General features: G+C 43.6%; 1 protein-coding gene across 4 annotated transcripts in view; it reads right to left on the reverse strand.

Annotated features, from left to right (window-relative positions):
• Positions 1-21,710, reverse strand: part of raph1a (Ras association (RalGDS/AF-6) and pleckstrin homology domains 1a) — a 98,422-nt gene that overhangs the window by 42,010 nt on the left and 34,702 nt on the right. For 2 of the 4 annotated variants that reach the window (XM_049593492.1, XM_049593489.1), the window contains exons 3-5: positions 562-696; positions 342-450; positions 113-252 (exon numbers count right to left, since the gene is read on the reverse strand). In XM_049593492.1, the coding sequence (XP_049449449.1) occupies positions 113-252; positions 342-450; positions 562-696 (384 nt within the window). Of the gene's footprint in view, positions 1-112; positions 253-341; positions 451-552; positions 697-21,710 lie in introns of all 4 variants that reach the window. The other 2 variants (XM_049593490.1, XM_049593488.1) reach the window with 1 other exon arrangement.

Consider the following 21,710-nt stretch of genomic DNA (forward strand, 5'->3'; position numbering starts at 1 on the left):
TTACTGGTGTAAGTCAGTGAGACCTCTGCAGATAATCTGGCTCCTGGTAAAAACCTTGTGAACAATAAAGATCTATTATCTATTAGACGATTTTGCACAGACGTGTGTGTACCTTGGTGTCAGTCAGGCCCAGGCGAGCCATGCCACCCATACTGTTTGGTTTGGTGTTGATGGTGCTGAGTTCCTGTTCGATGGAGCAGAGATCTGCCATGAGAGCGTCGAGGTCCACGTTCTCCCCCTGATTCAGCGCCTCTGCAGACACAAAGACACCAGCACGTGAGACCGGGAGAAAAGAAAGACTGTAACACAGCAGGAGAGGAAGATGAAGAGAAGCATCTGACCGTTGATGTTGTAGATGGAGAATCTGTAGGAGAAGTTGGCCATGTTGGTCTCTTGTCTGAGGGGAGCTTTCTGTTGGGGGGGTTGCTCGGGGCGACCGTCATCCAGACTCTGCATGGACACATTATTATAACTTCTGCATCACAGCAGATGAAATTCTGGGATGTATAGATCTGATATGAAACATGCAGATCACCTCTGGACCTCCCTTACTTTGTGTACCTGTGTGAGTTTGTCCAGCTCTCCCAGCCACGCTCCAAACATCTTATCCAGGTCCTGGTCCTCCTTATCACTGTCCTCCTCTTCCTCCTCCTCTTCCTCCCTGACCTCCACCTCCTCGTCTGACACCTGGTCCATCTGAGGAGAAGAACAAAAGGAAACTGGTTAATTCTTCTGCAGCTCCAGGACAGAGTGTAACATCTCAGCTCCATCTAGTGGCCAGCAGTCTGCAATACACTTTATAATTCTTCACCTCATGAATCAGCATCATCACAAGCAACCAAAATAAGGAAGCAAAGGGTCACAACACCCTGAGGACACTGAGGACACTGAGGACAGACTGTCCTGAAATGAGAAACGTTCTTGGAGCCTTTCTAAATCTTTTTGGCACATTTTAAAAAGCTGTATTAAAAATTCAAAGATGACAATAAAGCGTGTTTGTGACTGATCACAGCTGGAGAACGTCATTAAAATATAACGAGTGGACAGAATCAGGAATGCAGCAGTTACAGAGACAAAGTCCAGCTGTCTTCAGTGAACCAGATGAGAATTGCTGACATGACCCATTAAAGCATCGAACACTTCTTAACTCTCAGACGTTTTAAGTGCTTTTTCAGAAGCCAGGGACAGAAATGAGAGCTGAGCACAGACATCGTTCCAACCTTCCATAAAACACTTTGTTCCAGAGTATGTAAACTCCTCCTCAGATTGACCCAGAATGTTTCAATATTCATGATCTTCACTTGATGGTTCCTAATATTTTTGTGACCCTCTGGTATTTTCTCAAGCACCACTGACATGTGAGCTCCTTCATGACAAATACCAGAATCAGAAGAGTGGCATGGAATCTGCAGAGTGCATTTATTTCCCGAGGAGTTTAAAGAAGTATGTCACTGCTGGAGAGATGATCTTTCCATGAAATGAGTTGTTTGTGCAGTAAAAAAGGTGCAAATACTTCTGAAATTGGTGCCACATGACCAGAGAAAACAGAAGAAAAGGGCTGTGACATCTCATTTGACTCAAGAGGGAGAATAGCTATGAAAAAAAAAAAAACAATACGGTGGCGGGCTGGTAACAAACGATCTTATATCACAAGCCCCTTTCACACTGCCGGTTCAAAGCGGGAATATCACGCCGTTATGCTGCAGAAGTAGTATCTGAAACTACGCAGAGGTTCATAATGAAAGGTCTGAAATATAATCTGGGTCCATGAAGAGCCTTAAAAATAACCACTAAGATTTTAAAGTCAATCCTAAAACAAACAGGGAGCCGATATAAGGCGACTGAAATCAGTGTGATATGATTGTACTTCTTGGTTTTGGTTTTGTTGTAGCGACCCTGCAGTAAATGTTCTGTTATAATGTCAATGTTCTGTGAGTTAATGGCATGTTTGGGATTGAGTGAGTATAGGTAGGGGGCGGGGTGCGAGCGTGACGGGGATGAGAGCTGTGTGAGTGCGCGTGCTGGTGTGTGTATGAGCACACACAGTTGGAGTTACAGCTAAGTTCTTGTTTGTTGGTTGTTTTGGCGTGGTTACGGCCAACAGTAACCTGTACTGTTCAGTAATAAACGCTAGTTTGCTGAATAACTGCGTCATCAGTGAGATATAGGTTATCTGTGAGATATAACGTTATGCTAGAAGTGTTTTATTTCTAATTGTTTTGGTAACATGAGCAAACATTAGCACAGTAATGCTAAAATAACACGTTTCATGTGATCGTCATGGCACAGTGTGGCAAATATAGGTTGGTACGATTATAATATATGCGTCTCCAGAGTGTTCTCCCACAGGAGTTCTTTCCACGTGGAATAAGCAACGCCGATATTCACTCGCGTTTTGTCCCGTCCTCGCTTGATCTTTTTCTTTTATTTGGTGGCGTGGTTTCCCTCTTACGGGGCAAAACATATGTGTGGTCCTCCATTTAAAGTGCGACAGAATCATAAAAGTACAAAGCAGGTTCACGCAGAAGCGCCCCGGATTGATCTTCACCTTCTCTGTCTCCAGTGACGGCAAGTTCTACATAGACGCGAAAGGCGAAGCGTGTATATCTCTTTCAGCCACTGTATTCAAATATGGCGACACAAGAAGGCAGCCTCCAGCAGACCGCGCCCTGCCTGTGTATATATAGAGAAATCATTCTAAGCCTATGAGAAAGCTTCTCCTTGTATGTGAATTACATTACACTTTAGTAAATATATATTTATGAAAGCAATAGTTGATATTTGCTAATAAATAAATTACACATTGTAACTTTAAAAGCTGAACGGCTGATTTCGGAACGATCTGTAGTCATTGCCAGGTTTTTGGATTCAGACAGGAATAAAGGCTGCTGCAGTAATCAAGAAAAATCAAATAAAAGCATGTACAGCTGTATCTCTAAAGGTGGTGTCAGCACCAAAACGCTGTCTGTATAAAAAGGGACAACCGGCAGGACGGGTGTGACGTTTTGATGATGTGTTATGTGTGCGACCCAGGTGGTGGAGATTTTAATAGCAGCTGGTAGCAGTTAGCAGCTAACTCAAAGAAGACTTAAAGGGTGAGTAGATAATGGCTGAATTTTCATTTTTGGGTGCACTATCCCTTTAACAGCAGCTGAAAAGGACGAGATCAGACGGCTAATAATAGAGACGGTGTTTGATTGTTGTTGCCATGTTGTGTCATATTTATTGTTTATAAAGCGCTGCTGACACGTATGTTATATGTCACACTAGAGGCCGGCGATGTTGTGTTAAATGTCGCACCCGTCACTCCTTTTTAGCTTCCATGATGTCGGCATGCTGTCTAAAATCTCACACTGCAGCAACATGACGCTGCTGTTGTTTGGATCTCAGTTGAAATCCAAAGGCGGGATAAAGACGGGACTTCATAGCAGCTCTTGCAATCTCTGTGTAAGTTGATCAGCGCTGCCTAGTTTTACTGATTGATCTGAATTTGGTCTGAGTTTGAAGGGGCGGCTCATGTGTCCCTGGCGGTGGCAGGTGTACAGACATGAGGAAATACCATCTGTAGTTCAAGCAGCAGCTCTAGAGCCAGCAGAAATCCACCAGATGATGTGTTTGGAGCTGGAGATGAGCAGGTGAGATGGAGGGAAGTTTATCACAGTTCATTCACACATACTGCCCACACTGTGATGATACAGAGCTGGTTTACAATCAGTGATGTATCCCTTTAACTTGTGTGACTCAGGACACTGCAGCCAGCACTGTCAGGGCTTCAGACTGTCTTATCTTCTTATCTTATCTTCATTGTGTCATTCTGTATATTTCTGACATTTTGCAGCCAAGCAGGCCTCAAACTAAACAAAATAATGTTAAACATGTTCATGACATAAAACACAAAGGCTTTATTCAAAAACTCCTGACAATAACAGGGTCAAAGAGTCAATTTGACTTCTTGCAGGAAGACAAAGTGTCTGTCCCACAGTCTAAAAATAAAAATCACAATAATCATAAACATGATTTGTAAGAAAAGAATAAAAGCAGCATGACGAGGCAGTTCAGGGGAGAGGTTATCAGAGAGTCAGACTGAGTGTGTGTGTCTGAACTGTTTATGTAACGACACCGAGAACAAGTCAACACACTTATGGAGAGTGTTACTGTGATTAATGACGGCGATAAAGACACACACACACAAACACACACACACACACACACACACACACACACACACACACACACACGCAGTTATGAAAATAAATAGCAGCTTAAGCTGAAAACAGATCCGAAACAAAGACACACAGCAGCTGTTGAATTCCTCTCTGTGTGTGGACAACAAGTAGCAAACAGTTTTTCATCCCGCACATGATGTCACACACTTTCACATGATTTATCAAAAATAAAAACTTAGTGTGGACATAAACACTGATTTATAATGTAGAAGATAAATCTGAGTTTAAAGGCCTTTTCTGCTCATGTTCAGGTTCATACATGTATTTTGAGTTTCTACTAGAACATGTTTAAAAGCACTTTATTCTCCACATCCTGTCTGTGCTGACACATCTGTATTCACCTTCTGTCAATATTGGGTCTTCCATTTCCGCACTCTCGATGTCTCTGCCTCGCCTTTAGGAACGAGCCAATCTGACATAGTGACCAAACCGTGGAATTACAACCTCCGGATCCATCATGTGATGCCACTGGGCCCAACGGGATGTTACACTGGAAAATCCATTCAGTCTGTTAACACTTGGAAAGCTTTGAAGAGCTGCACGATTAAATAATTTCATCCCGCTCAGGTTAGTGGAGGGCTAAAGCAGACGTTAGCCGCTCGGCTGGCAGAAGTGTCTGATGTGCTGCTCTGTGGGCCCAAGCCCACAGCAGTGTAGCAGTGTATGTAATGTAAATACTTGCTACTGGAGCAGATGACTGTCTAAAGACATCTGTCAGGAGCTGATGCCAACTTGTCTCGTTGGAAACAGAGTATTCAGAACGGTCTAAAGAGCTGTTGCTCACAGGGATCAATTTATTATGTTTACCTCATTATTTGAAAATTTAGCCACGTTTAATATGAACATCCAACATTGTAACTTAGCTTAGCATCAAGACTAGATACAGGAGAAAACTGAAAGTTGAGCTCTGTCCCAAAGTAAAATAAATAAATAAAAAATACGTATTCTTTGCCGCAGTATGTCTTGTCATCACTCTGTCATCACGCCCGGCTCGCTGGTAGAACCTGTTTTCACTCTTTATGCTAAGCTAAGCTAATTGGCTCCTGGCTGTACTTTAATTTTTGACATATGGACATGAGAGTGGTGTCTGCAAGAGAGTAAATGCAAGCATACTTTCTAAAAATAAAAACTATTTCCTTATGGCTGCTCCGTGAAAGCTGGTGATTGGAATCATCAGTCAGAGACCCCTCAGTCGACTGAGATCGCTTCAAGTTGTGCAGTTGTTTTTGGGTTTTTCTTGCTAGCCAGTTTGTCGTGCAGTGTATTTCTGGGATTGTTATGGCTCCCAGATTTTGCTGCAGAGTGAGCGCTCTTGACTTTCACGCTACTCTTTGGTAGAGACAGCTGCAGACATGATGCAGCTGCACAGAGGAGGAGAAACTTCATATGATACAGTCGCTGGTTTGATATCTAGTGTCATTTCTGATGTATGGTTAGCATCGTCGAGTCGTGTGCAGCCCTGTATGTCTTTTAAGACACAATGAAATGATAAAGTGTTATAAAATATCTTGATAGATACCAAATGTATGACGTAATGTTTGTATCAAATCACGTTTTCCTCTGAATATCAGTTATGTTTCCATTTCCATAGGAGCATGATCTCAATGATCTGATCAGTAATCTATAACTTTAATCATCTCTCTCTCCCTTCCCTCTTTCCTCATCACCCCTCAGTCCCTTCATTCCTCTCCTATCTCTGATCCCTTCTGTACGCTCTACTTCTCTCCTCCTCCCCTTCTGTCCTCACCTCCTCCTCCTCCCTCTCCTCCAGGTCTCCACCCAGGCGACCCCGGAGTTTCGCCCACAGCACAGCGTGCTATTCCTGGGTAGCCGTTTTGTCGTTGCCCCCCATCCCTCTCTGGGGAGGGACAGCTAGCCAACACACACACAAGATTAGAGAGCAGAGTGTCACACACCCACATACAAACACATTGAAACACACAAAACACACACACAAACACACACTGAGGAGCAGCGCTACAATTAGATCCCTGTGGTTAGCGAGGTCTGTCATTTAGACTGGAGGATAGGGCGCGTGTGTGTGTGTGTGTGTGTGTGTGTGTGTGTGTGTGAGGTTCAAGGACTGCTGGGGGATTAGAGGAGCGTTGTGAAAACTCTCACAGCTGCGCTCTTGTACAACAATCTGCTGTTTCCACGCAGGCGAAGGTTCAACGCAGGCCAACAAATGAAGCTTTTTTCTTCACAGGATAAAATCCAAACGGGAAGAAAATTCACTTCACGTCGCCTCTGAACTCGACTTCCTCCTCGGACCGAGCCTCATCCCTCCGACAAACACAAATCTGCTGCCAAACACAGGAAGTGATCAATCTGTCATGAGACTATGGTCCATTTTTTAGCTCGACATCCAGCTGTGCCTTAATATTTATCATCCTTCAATATAACAATGTTGATACAAACTTCTCATATCAAGATATCAGGGTTCAGTTAAGTTGCCATGTTTTAATCAATGAAAAACTTCATACTAATAATTGATCAAATGATTAAGTGTGATGTGAAAGAAGTCACTTACTGCAGCTGCAAATAAATACATACAGAAACATAAAGGGTTTCACACTCAGATGGAGCCCAAAGAAGCGAATGTCTATGTGCATGCACCCCTTTTGTGCCGGTGGTCCAGTTGCATTCTGGGAGATGTAGGACAACAGAGCTGAACTCTCTCCATGAGGACAAACGGAACATCGTCTTGAGTTAAATGCAGCACTTGAGGTCGAACGGCAGATTTGACAAAGCTGATGTACCTGCATGATTCCTGCACTTTTTGGGGTCACACCCATGGGGTTAAATGCGCTTTGGACAAAGGTGTCAGCTGAGTAAATGTAATCCACTGAGCATACAGTTTTGGATTTAAGTACTTTTTTTGCAGGTTTAAGTCTATTAAGTGAGAATTTGGCATCATACCTGAACATATCTACAGTTTATTTATTTGAGCTCCAGGCAGCTGGCTTCAGTGTGTTTCAGTATGAAAACTGTACCCCAGGTTTCTGTGTTAGGTCCGCTGTTATTTTCCATTTACATTAATAGTCTTGGTCAAATGTTTTTGGTGCCAATTTTCATTTTTTATGCAGATGACACAGTGATATATTGTGCCGAGGCTGTGGCAAAATTGTAGGCAGTCTCTCATGTTATCCAGATTCAGCTGACTCCTCTTACCTGATGAAAACTGGGTTAAATCAAATAAAATTTTGCAGAGAAAGTGCTGCAGATAGCTAATTTATAACATTAGGTGTTTTGGGGGAAACAGTTCTCCCCAGGAGAAACTGCTCACTGGGGATCTCCTCCAAAACTACAAACCTTCAAGGGCTTTGTCACTTTGCATTCACACCGCTGGCCAGCAGCTGTATTTCTACTATCACATATATGCTCAGCAAAGCCTGAACTTCACCGTCTATCCGTTTGTCAGTGTATTCTTCAATTTTTCCCGTTAAAAGCTGTTGATAACAGGTTAATGGGTTTTTAAAAATCCATTGGCTGTCTTTGACCCATAAACATACATTTGTGTACAATTTTGTCATTCAAGGTTCCTCTTGTACTGGGAGAGAACCTACTCTGAGATAGGAGCTTGAAAAGTCCCTCAAAATGGTGTTCGAAGAACTATGACTGTTTTGAGGACTTGCGGTGCGGACATAATAAAAGGGAGGTTCTTAGAATTATGGAAGAGTTTCTATTTGGTCCAAAATCACCTGTTTATGTATATAAAGATGGATGACTGACAGCTCCCCGAAAGTGAAGCCAAAACATCTCCATTGCCCCCTGGTGGCTGGCTGCAGTACAGGTCATGAACCCCACCCTCTCATGCTAAAGGCTGGGACATCGGCCGAACTAAAATAAAGGTTTCTGTCATTTTAGGTAGTTCTTATGATGCTGATCTATGTTTGTGTATTCTTTTTTCTGATAAGTTTGGATTTAATTAAAGGGGGTGTGGCCTCATGATTGACAGCTGTGTGTGAGAAGCAGAAGTGTCTTCAGACCTCATCGTGGTGTGTTTATGGACACTGTGGTGCCTGCAGAAAAGATCTCACTGTCAGAGAAAGAAAACCAAAGTTAAACCTGGACACTGTAAAAGATGACCTGATGAATTCCTCTGGTTCGTGTTGAGCTGTGTGTCAGACAGCAGCTGAACGCACCGGCAGAGTCTTACAACAGAACTCTGTCAAACAGAGCTGAGACAGCAAGTCCTGGTGATGGGGTATAAGTGCTGCGTGTGTGTGTGTGTGTGTGTGTATGTGTGTGTGTGTGTGTGTCCAAAGTAAACAGTAATTACTTTGCTGCAGCAGCCACACTCCTCCTGTCTGTCACACTGAAACCGTACAATCATCCTCCCATCCTTCATTCCTCCTGCTTCTCTTCGTTCCTTGTCTGTTTCCTTCCCTCCCACTCCTTCCTTACTTTCTGTTTCAGCCTCCTCCCTCGTCTCCTTCACTTCATCCCTCCTCTGTTTTAATCAGAGGGAGTGAGACAATAAATACTGGATTTATTACTGCGGGTTCTTTACCTCCTCCTTCAACAACAGGGAGGAGAGGAGGCAAGAGGAGAGGAGGAGCTTGGAAGGAATACAAGAAGAGGAAAGGTAACAAAGCAAAGAGAGGAAACAAGTAAAGAGGACAGGAGGTCAGAGGACACAAGTGGAAAGGAAAAAAGTCAAGAGGAGATAGGAGGAGATGAGACAAGAGTAGAGGAGTCAAGAGGAGAAAATAGGGGACATAGTAAGAGACGAAAGGAAACAAGTAGAGAGCAGAGGAGATTGAAGGAGATATGAGAAAAGGAGAGAAACAAGTGGATAGGTGAGGAGGCAAGAAAAGATAGGAGGAGATAAGAACAGAGGAGATAGGAGATAAGAGAGGAGCGTTGAGACAAACAGACCTACAGGAGAGCTGCTCTGTCACCAACAGTGTCTCCTCCCTGTCGTCTCCTCTAACAGCTGCTGCCTTAGTGCCCTTCAGCAGCTCCCTCCATCCTAACTGGGCAGCTCCCAGTTTCCCACAGCGACACACACAGACTCAACTGGTCCACAACAACACGGCTACAGAGGAGGCTCTAAAGGAGCTCGTTCATTCAGTGTGGCCTGTTCCCACGGCTCTATATCAAGGCATCACACACACACACACACACACACACACACACACACACACACACAGGCTGGTATTTTTAGGGTTGTTGGGTTGTTGTGAAGCGAAGCTATAAATCAGATCCAGAGAAAAAAAAAGCAACGAGTGAATTCAGTACAGTAAGTGAAGAGTTCTCACACACACACACACACACACACACACACACACTAAAGGACTGACCGTGCAGAAACGTTACCAGATTTACCAGATACTCCTCAGTTCATTCGTTTGTCTCTACAAAAAGATTCAAAAACACAAATACCTCTTTTTACCGCACTGAGGGTGTAGCATCACACAGCAGCAATTTATTCACACAGTCAGCGATGAACATTTGCAACGGTTGCACCAAGTGTTCAATACAAAGATCTGATGCAAACAGATTCACTGACAGTGATGTGAGTTTGCAACAACTAATGAAATCCTACCAACCGTTTTAACAGTCTGCACTGTAAAAACTAACTAGTTGTTTTAACGTAAAAAAAAAAAGTTAGTGTCCGAGCTGCCTTAAAGTCTTAAGTTGACTGTAGTTCCCTGTGTTTCCTTTGAGAGACCAACGCTGTCTCACTCCTAAGTCGTCAAAATCCGGCCGCTTGGTCAGTGGCTTTCAGTGTCAGACTCTAGTCGCGTTTCCATCACAGTTTTGCGCAAAATAAATGTGATATTTCTAAAGTTTTGACAAAGTACAATTGCGACTTGCAGGTGTTTCCATTAAAAGGTGTTTTGTGTCTGAGCCGTAATTCTCGTAAAATCTCGTCCCACGAGACTCCACTTTGTTTGCAGAAGTAAGATGGACATTCCAAATCTCTTGCGAGCTGGAACGATCATCTCGGTTGCCACTGCTGCTGCTGCAGTAGTCTACAACCGAAGACGAAGACAGCGAGTGGTATTCTAAAGGCAAAGTTCTTATGTGTGGCAGCAACCACGGATAAAGGATTTCTGGGAGAGGATCGTGAACGAGGAATTCACCAATGTCATGTCCAGTGATGTATACGAAAAAAGTGTTTCCATTATACTTTTGCGATATACTTCTATATCGACACGTCTGAAAAACCACCTCATGAGAGCGTAAAAACTTTTTATCCATATTTGAGAGTTTTTTCGCATTTCTAGGGTTCATGGACGCACTTACAGATGAAAAAGACGTCCTTTCACATGTACACAGCTGGTCGCCATCATTAGTCGGGTTTCCATCCAAATGTATCGAAATTTTTGAGCGAATTTTGTGAAAATGCGCAAAAGAAAATGCGATTTTATGCCTGTTTCCTTTCGTTATTGTTTTGTGATTATTGGGAGTCAACAGGAAGAGCAGTAGGTGGTGCTTCTCGTGTAAAATGAACAAAATAAATACACCCCCGCAGAAGAAGAGTGCGCCATGAGATGACGTCATAAGAGAGCGTCTTATGCCCACTGTAAACAACAACACACTCAACTGACATTCGACAACTGACCATGTACAGATTCCCGATAAACCTGTCGGCTCTTGGGAGAACTCTGGTTAGCATTTTGTCAGCGTTCACAGCGTACCTAACCATCTTGAAGAAGAGACGACAAAGAAGAAGTTTAATGTTAAGAGTACTGTCGGAAATAGCTGGAAGGAGACCACCGTGTCGTTCTCCGTGTGTATGGGAACGTAGGCGTGTGAAGGACTGTTGGGAAGTAGTTGTCCAGCAGCATTTCACTCACGAACTCTGGCTGAAACATTTCCGTAAGTCAAGGGCCACATTTGAGGATCTGTGTGCCGATACGTCATCGTCTATTCGCAAAACCTGTTTCCATAGCAAAAAGTCGCATTTTCCTTTTATCGATACGTGACAAATCCACCCCTCCAAGCGTAAAAACTTTTTTGCAAATTTTCAGCCTTTTTGCAAATTTCTGGCGTTTCCATCCAAGTTTTTTCTGCAATTTTTGAAAATGCAAATAAAAATAGGTGGAAGATGGAAACCCCACTATTGTTTAACGATTTAACATGGTGGGGCAACAACAAAGGTTAAGGCGGTGGAAATCCGTTTAGCCAACACACACACACGTGGTTGGGTTTAGGAAAACAGAACAGGGTTTGGCTTAACAATCTTACAAGAAGTGAACACCGGCCTCCTGGGTGAAAGTCGGTGGTTGTTGGACCCATCCACCCCTCTTGCCTGCCCTAGTTGGACGTTCGCTGCCACTACCTTCGTTGTTGTCCCGCCACGTTCCATTCTGCAACGTCAGGCACTGTTAAACAATAACAGTGACCAGTTGTGTATCATGCAGACGTGAAAGGATGGCTTTTTTTGTCGCTGTCTGACGCCAGAAGTCACAGACCAAGCGCTGGTTTTTGACAACTTCAGAGTGAGAACGGGTTGTTTTAGGACCTTTTTATAAGATTCTGTACGTATATTTGTGTTCTGCACAGTAGTACTCCTGACAAAATCAACGTTTGGAGAAAAGATACTGACGTGCCCCCGTGTGTCAGGTTCTTTTTTTATATAAGCAGCTTGGTTATTTTTTGGGTGTTTCCTACTTCCCAAACTGTCCTTCGCTGACACTGAGGGGAATCCCATCTGACGTTAGAGAACAAAGTAAACAGAATAAACGGTTTCACCGCAACATGTTTTATTTTATTTCCTCTCAGACTCTTAAGTTTTAATGTCATCGTTCACGCTCAACTACACACTGTAAATAAACCACACACAGAGCCTCTGTGTGTGTGTGTGTGTGTGTGTGTGTGTGTGTGTGTGTGTGTGTGTGTGTGTTTGTGTCTCGCCGGGGCACATAATTAGCCCAAGGATTCACACTGTGACATCAATTAAAGGAGCTAGCCAGTGTGTGTGTGTGAGGCCTGAAGGGCTGCCAAGTCAGACAGTAATTCTGCAGTGAAACTGTTTTATGCTCGCTGGTCTTCTCCTTTATGCCGAAGACATGATGCACCCTGTGGGAGTCTCTCTGCTCGGCTCATGTCGTGCTCGAGTTTGGAGATCAGATAATTCACTCAACGTGTAGACGCCAGCTGGAAGACATCAGAGTGGACTTCCAGGATGTTCCACAACCAGATTTCAAGAGCTCGACTGACCATAAAGCTGATCCAACAAAAAAACAACAACAACAACAACAAACCACTAACACAAGTTCTGACAAACAAACATGTCCATTAAGTGTATGTGTTTTTAATTTGTTCAATAATCGATGGAAAGACATGAAGAGAAGAGACATGCAGAGAGATCAGACAGCTTTACAAAGAGCAGGACACACTGTCTTCACTTAAATGGCAGGCAAGCTGCAGTTAAAGTTTACGTCCACGTCCGTCCAGACTCATGTTACCATGACAGTAGATGATCCTTCAGATATGGACGTTGGTGCAAAGAAGCTAAATTCTAAAAGGTGGATGCTTGGATGGAAGTCAAGCTGACCTTTGACCTTTTGACATTCATTATTTTATCCTGTTAGACATTTGTGTCAAGTTTGATCAGAATTAGTGAATGAATTCTTTAATTATGGACAAAAACATGTTTTGCGACCTTTGACCTCATAATTCTAATCCGTTCATTGTTGAGTCCAAGTGGTCTTGAGATCACAAGATCACGTTCATGAGAATGGGACGGATGGACGGACAACGCCAAAACAAAAAGCCTCCGGCCACAACTGTTGCAGACACTTACATTATTTCACACAGTCTATGTCAGAGTGCTGTATGGGAACGCCTGCCCATACCCATAAAGCTCAGTCACAGAACCGACCCATTACCCAACATTGTGTCTAAGTCAAAGCTGCACCCGTTCATAAAAGTCCCCCAACCTTAACCCCACCTGTGATTAAACACACAAACAAGCGAACATCGACCTCTCGGGTGAAAGTCAGTGGTTGTTGAATCCATCCACCACTCGTCCTGCCAGCTCTACTCAGTCAGACTTCTGCTGCCTTAACTTTCGTTGCTGTTCTGCCGCATTTCTCCTTGACTGTGCCAGGCTCGTTAAACAATAACGTAGCTCGGTGGAGTATTGTGCTGACGTGTAAGGACGGCTTTCTTCATTAGTGTCTAACACCAAGTACCAGATTTTGACAACTCCAGAGTGAAACCGGGTTGTCCTGTCAGTCTTCAGCTGTACTATCATTAAAGCTAAAAACATTCATTCATTCATTTTCTGTAACCGCTCATCCCGTTGAGGGCTGGAGCCTATCCCAGCTGACATTGGGCGAGAGGCAGGGTTTACCCTGGACAGGTCACACGCTGACACATCTTGCTGTGAGGCGACAATGCTAACCACGGCACCACCGTGCAAAAACAAACAACAACGACAAAAAAACGCCCAACCAGCTCAGTGGCCTAGCGGTAGAGTGTCTCCCTGAGACTGGGAGGTCGTGGGTTTGTGGTTCATTGGTTCATTTCCCCCTGCTTGGCACCCAGCATTAGGGACTGGAATTGGGGGGTTACATCACCACGAGCGCGGCACCGCTGCTGCTCACCGCTCCCTCAGGGGATGGGTTAAATGCGGAGAACAAAATTCAAACACTCAGGTGTGTGACAATCAGTGGGACTTTAACTTTAACTTAACTTTAACAAATGATCATTAAAAAAAAAAAAAAAAATCAAACAGTCGCCCTCACATCAAGTTGAGCAGCCACTGGCAACTAATGTTTGAAGCAGCAAAGAATTGATTTCTGGTAAATATTGTTAGCTGTTAGCGAAATATCAGCAGTCTGTCGACACTGGAGGTGTTCTCTTATCTTATCTTATCTTATCTCCCACAGGTGAGACGGCTGCATGCAACAGCATTCAGTCTCATTATGTATTTGTTCATGTTGTACAAAGGATTCAACCTGAGCCCTGACCAACAACCATAACAATCATTTCATATCCAAACAGGATCAGTCGTACGCAGCTGGTATTGTTATTATATTTGAGACAATGGTATTGGACTGGCACTGGGTATTTGCTCATACACAAGATCAGGTATCAGAGTCCATATCAGGGAGGAAAAGCTGGTCTCAGAACATCTCTTAAAACATCAGCAGCATGTTTCAGTCCTTTATGTGTGATATGTAATTGAAAAGATTCTGATGTTGATTCACGACTGAGGTCATAACCCGACAGAAATGTTTGTACCACACAGGAAGAAGGATGGAGAGGGGCGGAGGAAGCGGAGGACGAGAGGAGCTGCCTGCTGATCCAGCAACAATGATATCACTTCCCCCGAGACCTGCAGGAGGGATTACATCATTTCCTCCTGTTTCCCTGCCTCCTATCGACATCTGCCTCCGTCTCTCAATACGAGGAAGGGAGATTAATCCAGAGCAGGAGTGGGAGGTGGAGACAGACGGCGTGGAGCTCTGAGTTTACTCCGCTCAGCCAAGCTGTGCTGGATTTTATTTTGAATACTTCATGTTACTACAGTCGCCCCGCTGACCCACAGTGCTGTACGTACGCTGAGTGCTCAGTGTTTCATCTTCAACAAACACAAACAGGGCGGAGCCACAATCCCCCGCTGTTTATAGTGTTCCACATTTTATCTGGGCTCTGCAGCGCGAAGGTTTGTTCACGTCTGCACCTCTTCTTTGTTCTGTTGTGTGCTGCCAAAGGTAGTGGCACTGAGTCATAAACACATGCACAGGCACGTGCACTTTATGAGAAAAGAGATAAACACATGAATGTATGCAGGCATGTGATGTGGCCCAAATTACACCCCATTGTGTGTGTGTGTGTGTGTGTGTGTGTGTGTGTGTGTGTGTGTGTCTTAGCCCCAAGGCTGGACCCAGCAGATCCCAGGGGTACTCAGCTGCCAGTGTGTAACATGATACACACACACACACACACACACACACACACACAGTGGTGTGTTCCAGATTTAGGACAGAACAAACAAGTTCTATTTTTGCAGCAACAGAAACAAACAGGAGGCAGCAGGAAGTTGATTCTGCTGTAACTGAATGGATTTTCCATGGATGTATTAAACATGAACATTATGAGTCACTCTTGGTGCCACTTTGCTTCTGACGCCCAAAACATTTCCCCCGTAACACCAGCAGGCTGGACGCTGAGGTGGCATGCGTGGCAGATATATGAACGTAGATGCAGCTGCACATGATGGAGAAAAAAATGGAGGCTTGTCTGTTCTCAGATCCCGACCTCCAACACTGGGGCCAAATACATGAAGTCTGGCCTGAGGTGGTGCCCGAGAGTACAGCAGGATTTATACTTCTGCATCAAATCGAAGCTGTACCTACGCCGTAGCCTGACGTGCACCTCCCCATAAATGTAACTCCACAGTGTCACAGTGACGCAGACCTCCTGTCTGTCTCTGTGAGCTGAAACCACTTCCCTCAGTGGAAACAAAGCTTTGATTTACTTTAATTTCACAGATAAGAAACAATAAACTGTGAAGACAATAAAGCCTCCACACACTGTGTGTGATTTATCCTGGCTGAAATATGAGCAGAGGAAATCTCTGCTAGCTGCTAGGCTCATTTATACAGTGTAAAATGCCATAGTTTTGTGCTAATAACATTAGCATGTTGTATTTGTGGGGAAAATGTGTCCAGATAAAGACAAGTGTTTGTCTGTGAATGCTGCGAGTTATAGTGAAGCTGAGTTGTGTTTGAGACTGTCTCTATAGAGTGTGCTGGTAAACCCGGAACTCCGTTAGCGCTTTTAGCACTTCTGGTTCTCTCGTCTAAAAGTCACTACGTTTTTTGGGATTTTGGTAAAACGCCTCAAATAAGGTCTGTGGTTAACAAAAGCTTAAGCGCGTTTCAGGTTTTGTTCTACGACATAAAACACGTCAGTAAATACCCTACTTGTGAATTTTGAAGCTTTTACGTTTCGTAAAAAAGGCGGTTGCTAACAAGTTGCTCAATACGACTACAAACCCTGTCGGGGACATTAAACATCATCACGTCGAACAGATGAGAGTGCTGGCAGTCCGCCATTACAGCTTCTTATTTAGCTTCAACAGTCCGATTTCCCCATTATACAATGTTTTTAAAATAAAGCGGCCGTAATCAGTTGAAAGCTTAGTGGCGGTGGCGTCAAGAGTCATGCGACCGTGGAGTAGTCATGTAGTCCGTTAAAGCCTAACGTTAGCTTTTTACTTCTGGCGATTGCATTTAAGCTTCAAATGCGGTATGAAAGGTGTTCATATGTGAAGATTATCTCGCTGAACAAAACCTGTAAGTATCATAAACTTGTGTTAGCCACAGAGCTTATTTTCTGACATAATCCAAAACGCAATGCAAAAATCACATTCGCTTTCTCTTCCGGGAACCAGCGCGATGCTAAACTTCCGGGTTTTGACGTCAGCCCTGGCACACTCTATTAAACCATGTTTAGTGTGTGTTTAATGTGTGTTTTGAATTGTCTAAACTTTACAGCACTTCACAGAAACTCCATCGCCAACTGGTGGTTTGGAGGTGTAACTGCAGAGTGACACAGACACACCACCGCACACACATAATGCTCACAACAGCGTAGGCTCTGCATAGAGCTGATGCAAAAGTACAAATCTACCTTTACTGTCGGGTCTGAAAAGTGAACATGGTGCAAAGTGCCAAAAATCGCAGTTCCTCTAATGTCCACTAGAGGCTGGCTCCAAGAGCGAGTCAGTGCCCACAGAGCCCCGTATTACAATGTCCAACTTTACAGCAGAACTAAACATGTTTACAGACTGGTACAGAAAATGGTTTCAGCAGTGTTGAGGGTAATATATTACCTTAATATTATCACTGTAACGTGTTACAACAGTGTGATGTAGTCTGAACCCTGCAGCACTTTCATGACAGTCCACTCTCATGTTGTTGGGATATGTCTCTCTGGATTTACTGTGCTACTACATCATGGCTGAAAACACTGAGTGACTAACAAAGAGTATCGTTCTTAAAAACATAGATTCTAAGAACAAATATATTCTCGTGTGTTCTGCTCCATGATGTCTGCAGCTTCACTCACATCTGTCATGATTAGACATTACTATATATATCTGTACGTTGCTTTATGTCGCCAAACCTTTACAGCTCCTTATAATAAACGAGAGCCACTCCTACATAAATACCCACAACCACACACTGTGTATATTTATATGTATACACACACACACACACACACACACACTGCTTTGATATGATCATCAGTACTGCAGCTGCAGCGTGTGTGCAGCTAAACTCACTGCAAAGCCCAGTGATAACAGGGCAGCATCCCACACATGCGCGCGCGCGCACACACACACACACACACACACACACACACACACACACACACACACAGTGAAGACCTCGTTACAACTGATGGTTCCTCACAAACCTGATGTCTCATTCATTTTAAAACGCTTGTGTAGGATCCATATTAAAAATGTACATACAGACAAAATCTAAAAATTAGCATTTACCAAAAAATACTCAACAAAGTCTACAGTCGGGCTCCACCTCACCACCTGTGTCACCAATGTCCCATCCTCCAATATGTTGGTAAGCATGGGTCAAAGTTTGTCCCATCAATATGTTAATATAAGCACAGTGGAAGTCAACATTTATTAAACTGATATATCTGAAACATTTTTGGTTCTTTATTTAAAATTGGCGGAGAAGCTGAGGAGCAAAAAGCCTCCTAAAAATGTGTTATTAGGATATCTGATGAACAGATGCTCTCTCTGTGTCTGCAGCTGTTGCAGGAACATTTACAGAATAATTAACTTCAATAAAACAATTTCAGAACTTAAACTGAACCACTGCATTGGCAGCATACTTATAAAGGCTCAGTGATTCATCGGATTACATGAGCTGGTCTTATTTTTTATTAAATCAACTTTCTTTAATTCATATAATTTATGGTGTTCGTCAGTGCAGGAGCCTCCCTGGAGTGCAGACCTTCGGAGTGACCGCAGTGAAGAGTTGTTTTTAAAAAGGCTGAGTGACATCAGAATTGGACTGAAGCAGGATATGTTGTTATATAAAAACATGATATCAATTTTGGAAATGATTACATCTTTTTTTTTTTTTTAATTAATTTTGACTGTTGGACTTTAGACTGCTCCTGAATGATTGGAAACGTCTGGCGTCCTCCATCAGCTGTGACACAGCGCTGCTAACTTAAATATATACGTGAAGTTTGAGGATGTAGGAGTTCAATCTGTTTATGGAAGAATTATTTTTTTTAGCAGATATGTTCCTCGTAACCAGGCCAAGCTAGCTGAGCAGTTTTGTGTTTATATGTGAGGTATTTATTTAGTTTGAGAAACCCGACAATCTTCAAAGTATGAAGCTCATGTTGGCTGGCGGACTCTATAGGGACTAGAAAACAGGTCTGCAGGTCGTTACTATGGTTCGACCTACTTGCTGGAGTAGTAAACTAGGTTTCATTACATAAGGGAGTCTGAGGTGACTGATTCTTTTCCAGGTATTAGTCTGAGCCTCTGTATTTTCATGTAAACAGAGACAATAGTCACAAAAAGTTTTTTTATCTTGAGAGCTAACTGCCCCTCAACATGAATACAAAGCACACACTCTGCTGTAACACTGCTTAAATATATTATTTTGTAATGACCGCTGACTGATATCCTCGGGGAACATTTGGCACAACTCACGAACATGAGTTTATTTAACTGTAAGCTGTTGTTGGCTTTTGGAGACGGCACAGAAACTTTACTCTGACAAAAAGAAAAGTTCCAACAAACAGAGAGTATCATGTCACTTCCCAGTATTTATACCAAGCCCTTCAGGCCGTTACATAAAATGACATGAGCTGTGTGTTAAGTATCCAGGAATTAGTTTGCGCTGACCACAGATTTATATTTCTGGCTCTCAGGACTTGGCTGTGGGTAAACGCTGGAGCCTCTCGCCACAGAGACATTTAGTTTTCCACAGATCTCAACAGGGATGGAACACGAGCATAAAAACCCAGAAGCCCAGAAGAGGCTGGGAGTGATTAATTGTCATAAAGTTACTACAAGAACATTTATTTTGGAAACCTCCGCTCTGTAACCATCAGATGAGCGCTGTCCTGATATTTACGGACTGAAAGAGAGGAACTGATATACAGCACGTTAATAGAAAAATATGCTGTGCTTTGGGTATGCTGTGGCCTCAGCTATGAACACTGTGGGATAACAGCGAATGTTAGAGAGTATGTCTGAACCAGATGTCAGCTTGAACCTCTCCAGACCCCACTGACCACTTTAAATAACATTACAGCCAGGGACTGACAGAGGGCGGCTCGAGAGGTGGTCTACAAGCAGCGGGAACAGTAATGACAGTAACAGCAGCAATCCGAACATTTTGGAAACATTTCGAAATACACAATATGGCCAAAAGTATGTGGACACTTAAAAGATTATAACCACTAACATTCCTGTTTACACGCAGCCAGGCATATCCCAATTAATTACATCAAAATATGGAAACAAGCCACGGCTATCACTTGTTCCAGGATGTGTCCGAACCTTAAGAACACAGCCTCCTTTTTTATTTCTTTAACCACCATCTTGTTGCTCTCGTCACATGGGACTGGGGACTGCCTTTTTCTTTTAACCCAATGCCACTAGTAAAAAAGATGCCTGCTGTGTTTTTTTATTGTTGCCAGGCAACCACCGCATCACCTCCTAACATTCCCATGTAATCAATGTACTGTTTATTCATTGTATGTATCCTGCAGTAATCAGTGTGTAGCTGCTGCCATGTTGAGGCAGAAGGTGCTGTCTGTAGCTCTGGTTGAGGGTGAGAGGCTGTCAGCAGATAAACAGAGATCTGTGTGGGTACATGAGACCCTAAAAAAGAGGCTGGATCATGGGGAGTACCACCAGTTGGTCCAGGAGCTTCTCCTCCATCATGGACGTTTACAGTACTGCACTTATCTGCTGTTTTCTATTCAGATGGTGCTAATTGTGCTTTGTAAAGTCGTATAGCTCTGGGTATCCAGCAACCACCACCACCAGTTTCTCCTCCGTTGTTTACCAACTGTACACTTGTTGTCGTGACCACCACAGAAGCCCCGCCTCTCAAATCATCCCATTGGACAATGGGGGAAAAGCAGGGATGACGTGGGGTGCTGTTCTGCTCTGAGTTGAAGTTTTGTTCAACTCGAAAAGTTCAGAGCGCTCTGGCATAAACAACAGGTGCCTAGAGCGCAGAAACGTGAGGGTCGTAGCAGTGCAAAAACAATGAGCAAAAGTTTAATTCTCATTAAAAACTATTACAAAAAGCCGCCCCCTTCTGCAAAAAGCTTTCTGTGGGATCAGGGCCTTGAAAAGGTTAGTGTTGGGATATCTGCGCATATCCAAAAACCTGCTGATATCCAAGTCTTAAATAATGTTTAAAACAAGGTGTGCTTCTCCTTCTGACCAGAACTGTGGGCTCTTCTTTTGGGCAACCTTGCAAACTGTTGATGAGTTGGTTTGTGTACAATGCACGAAGCTGACTGTAAACAAGCGAGAGGCTGTGTGTCAGAAATTGCTCTAAAAACCTCATCTGAGATGCGTTATCTGAACGTGCTATGTACATGCCCGACGAATGCTCCTAAAACTCTAATACTGACACATCCAACATCCTATTCAGAAAATGCTACATTTGGAATATGGCCTCATTCGCAATATCCAAAGTGAACCTGCTGTTACAATGACACGTATTAAATTCTGAATACTGTCACACTGTATTCTCCATCTCCATCTGCGTCCCAACCCTCACCTGTGGTCATGAGCTCTGGGTAGTGACTGAAAGAATGAGGTCACAGATACAAGCGTCTGAAATGAGTTTCCTCTGTAGGGTGTCTGGGCTCAGCCTTAGAGATAGGGGGAGGAGTCAGACATCTGGAGGGAGCTCGGAGTAGAGCCGCTGCTCCTTCATGTTGAGGTGGTTCAACATCTGATCAGGATCCTCCTGGGCGCCTCCTGTTAGAGGTGTTCCTGGCATGTCAAAGTGGTAGGAGGCCCCGGGGCAGACCAGGAACACACTGGAGGGATTACATACCTCCGGGATCCTCCAGGAGGAGCAGGAAGGCGTTGCTGGGGTAAGGGACGTCTGGAATACTTTGCTCAGCCTGCTGCTCCCACTGACCCGGCTTTGGATAAGCAGTTGAAATGGAAGACAGTCATATTCAGAATAAAAGTGAAATATGTATGAAAATGTAGTCGCTGTCATTTTGAAACATAAAAGGTGGTTTCTCTAATGATTGGGACAAAGATGGAAGCACACTGCTGTTTTAATAAAATTGTGTTTTGTATCATTAAGATTTTTCTTAATTGGAAGTTAAAGCCTCAACCAAAGCACCCCAACAGCCTGAGACAAGAAGTACCCAGAAGGTCCGTATACTTTTGGCCACATAGTTTGACAGAGTGCACGACTCTGTAAAGTGAACACTATCAAACATGGAGCACAGATCAGCACAAACACAGAACAGAAGTTT

Source organism: Epinephelus fuscoguttatus, linkage group LG13, assembly GCF_011397635.1.
Source record: "Epinephelus fuscoguttatus linkage group LG13, E.fuscoguttatus.final_Chr_v1".
Taxonomy (NCBI): domain Eukaryota; kingdom Metazoa; phylum Chordata; class Actinopteri; order Perciformes; family Serranidae; genus Epinephelus; species Epinephelus fuscoguttatus.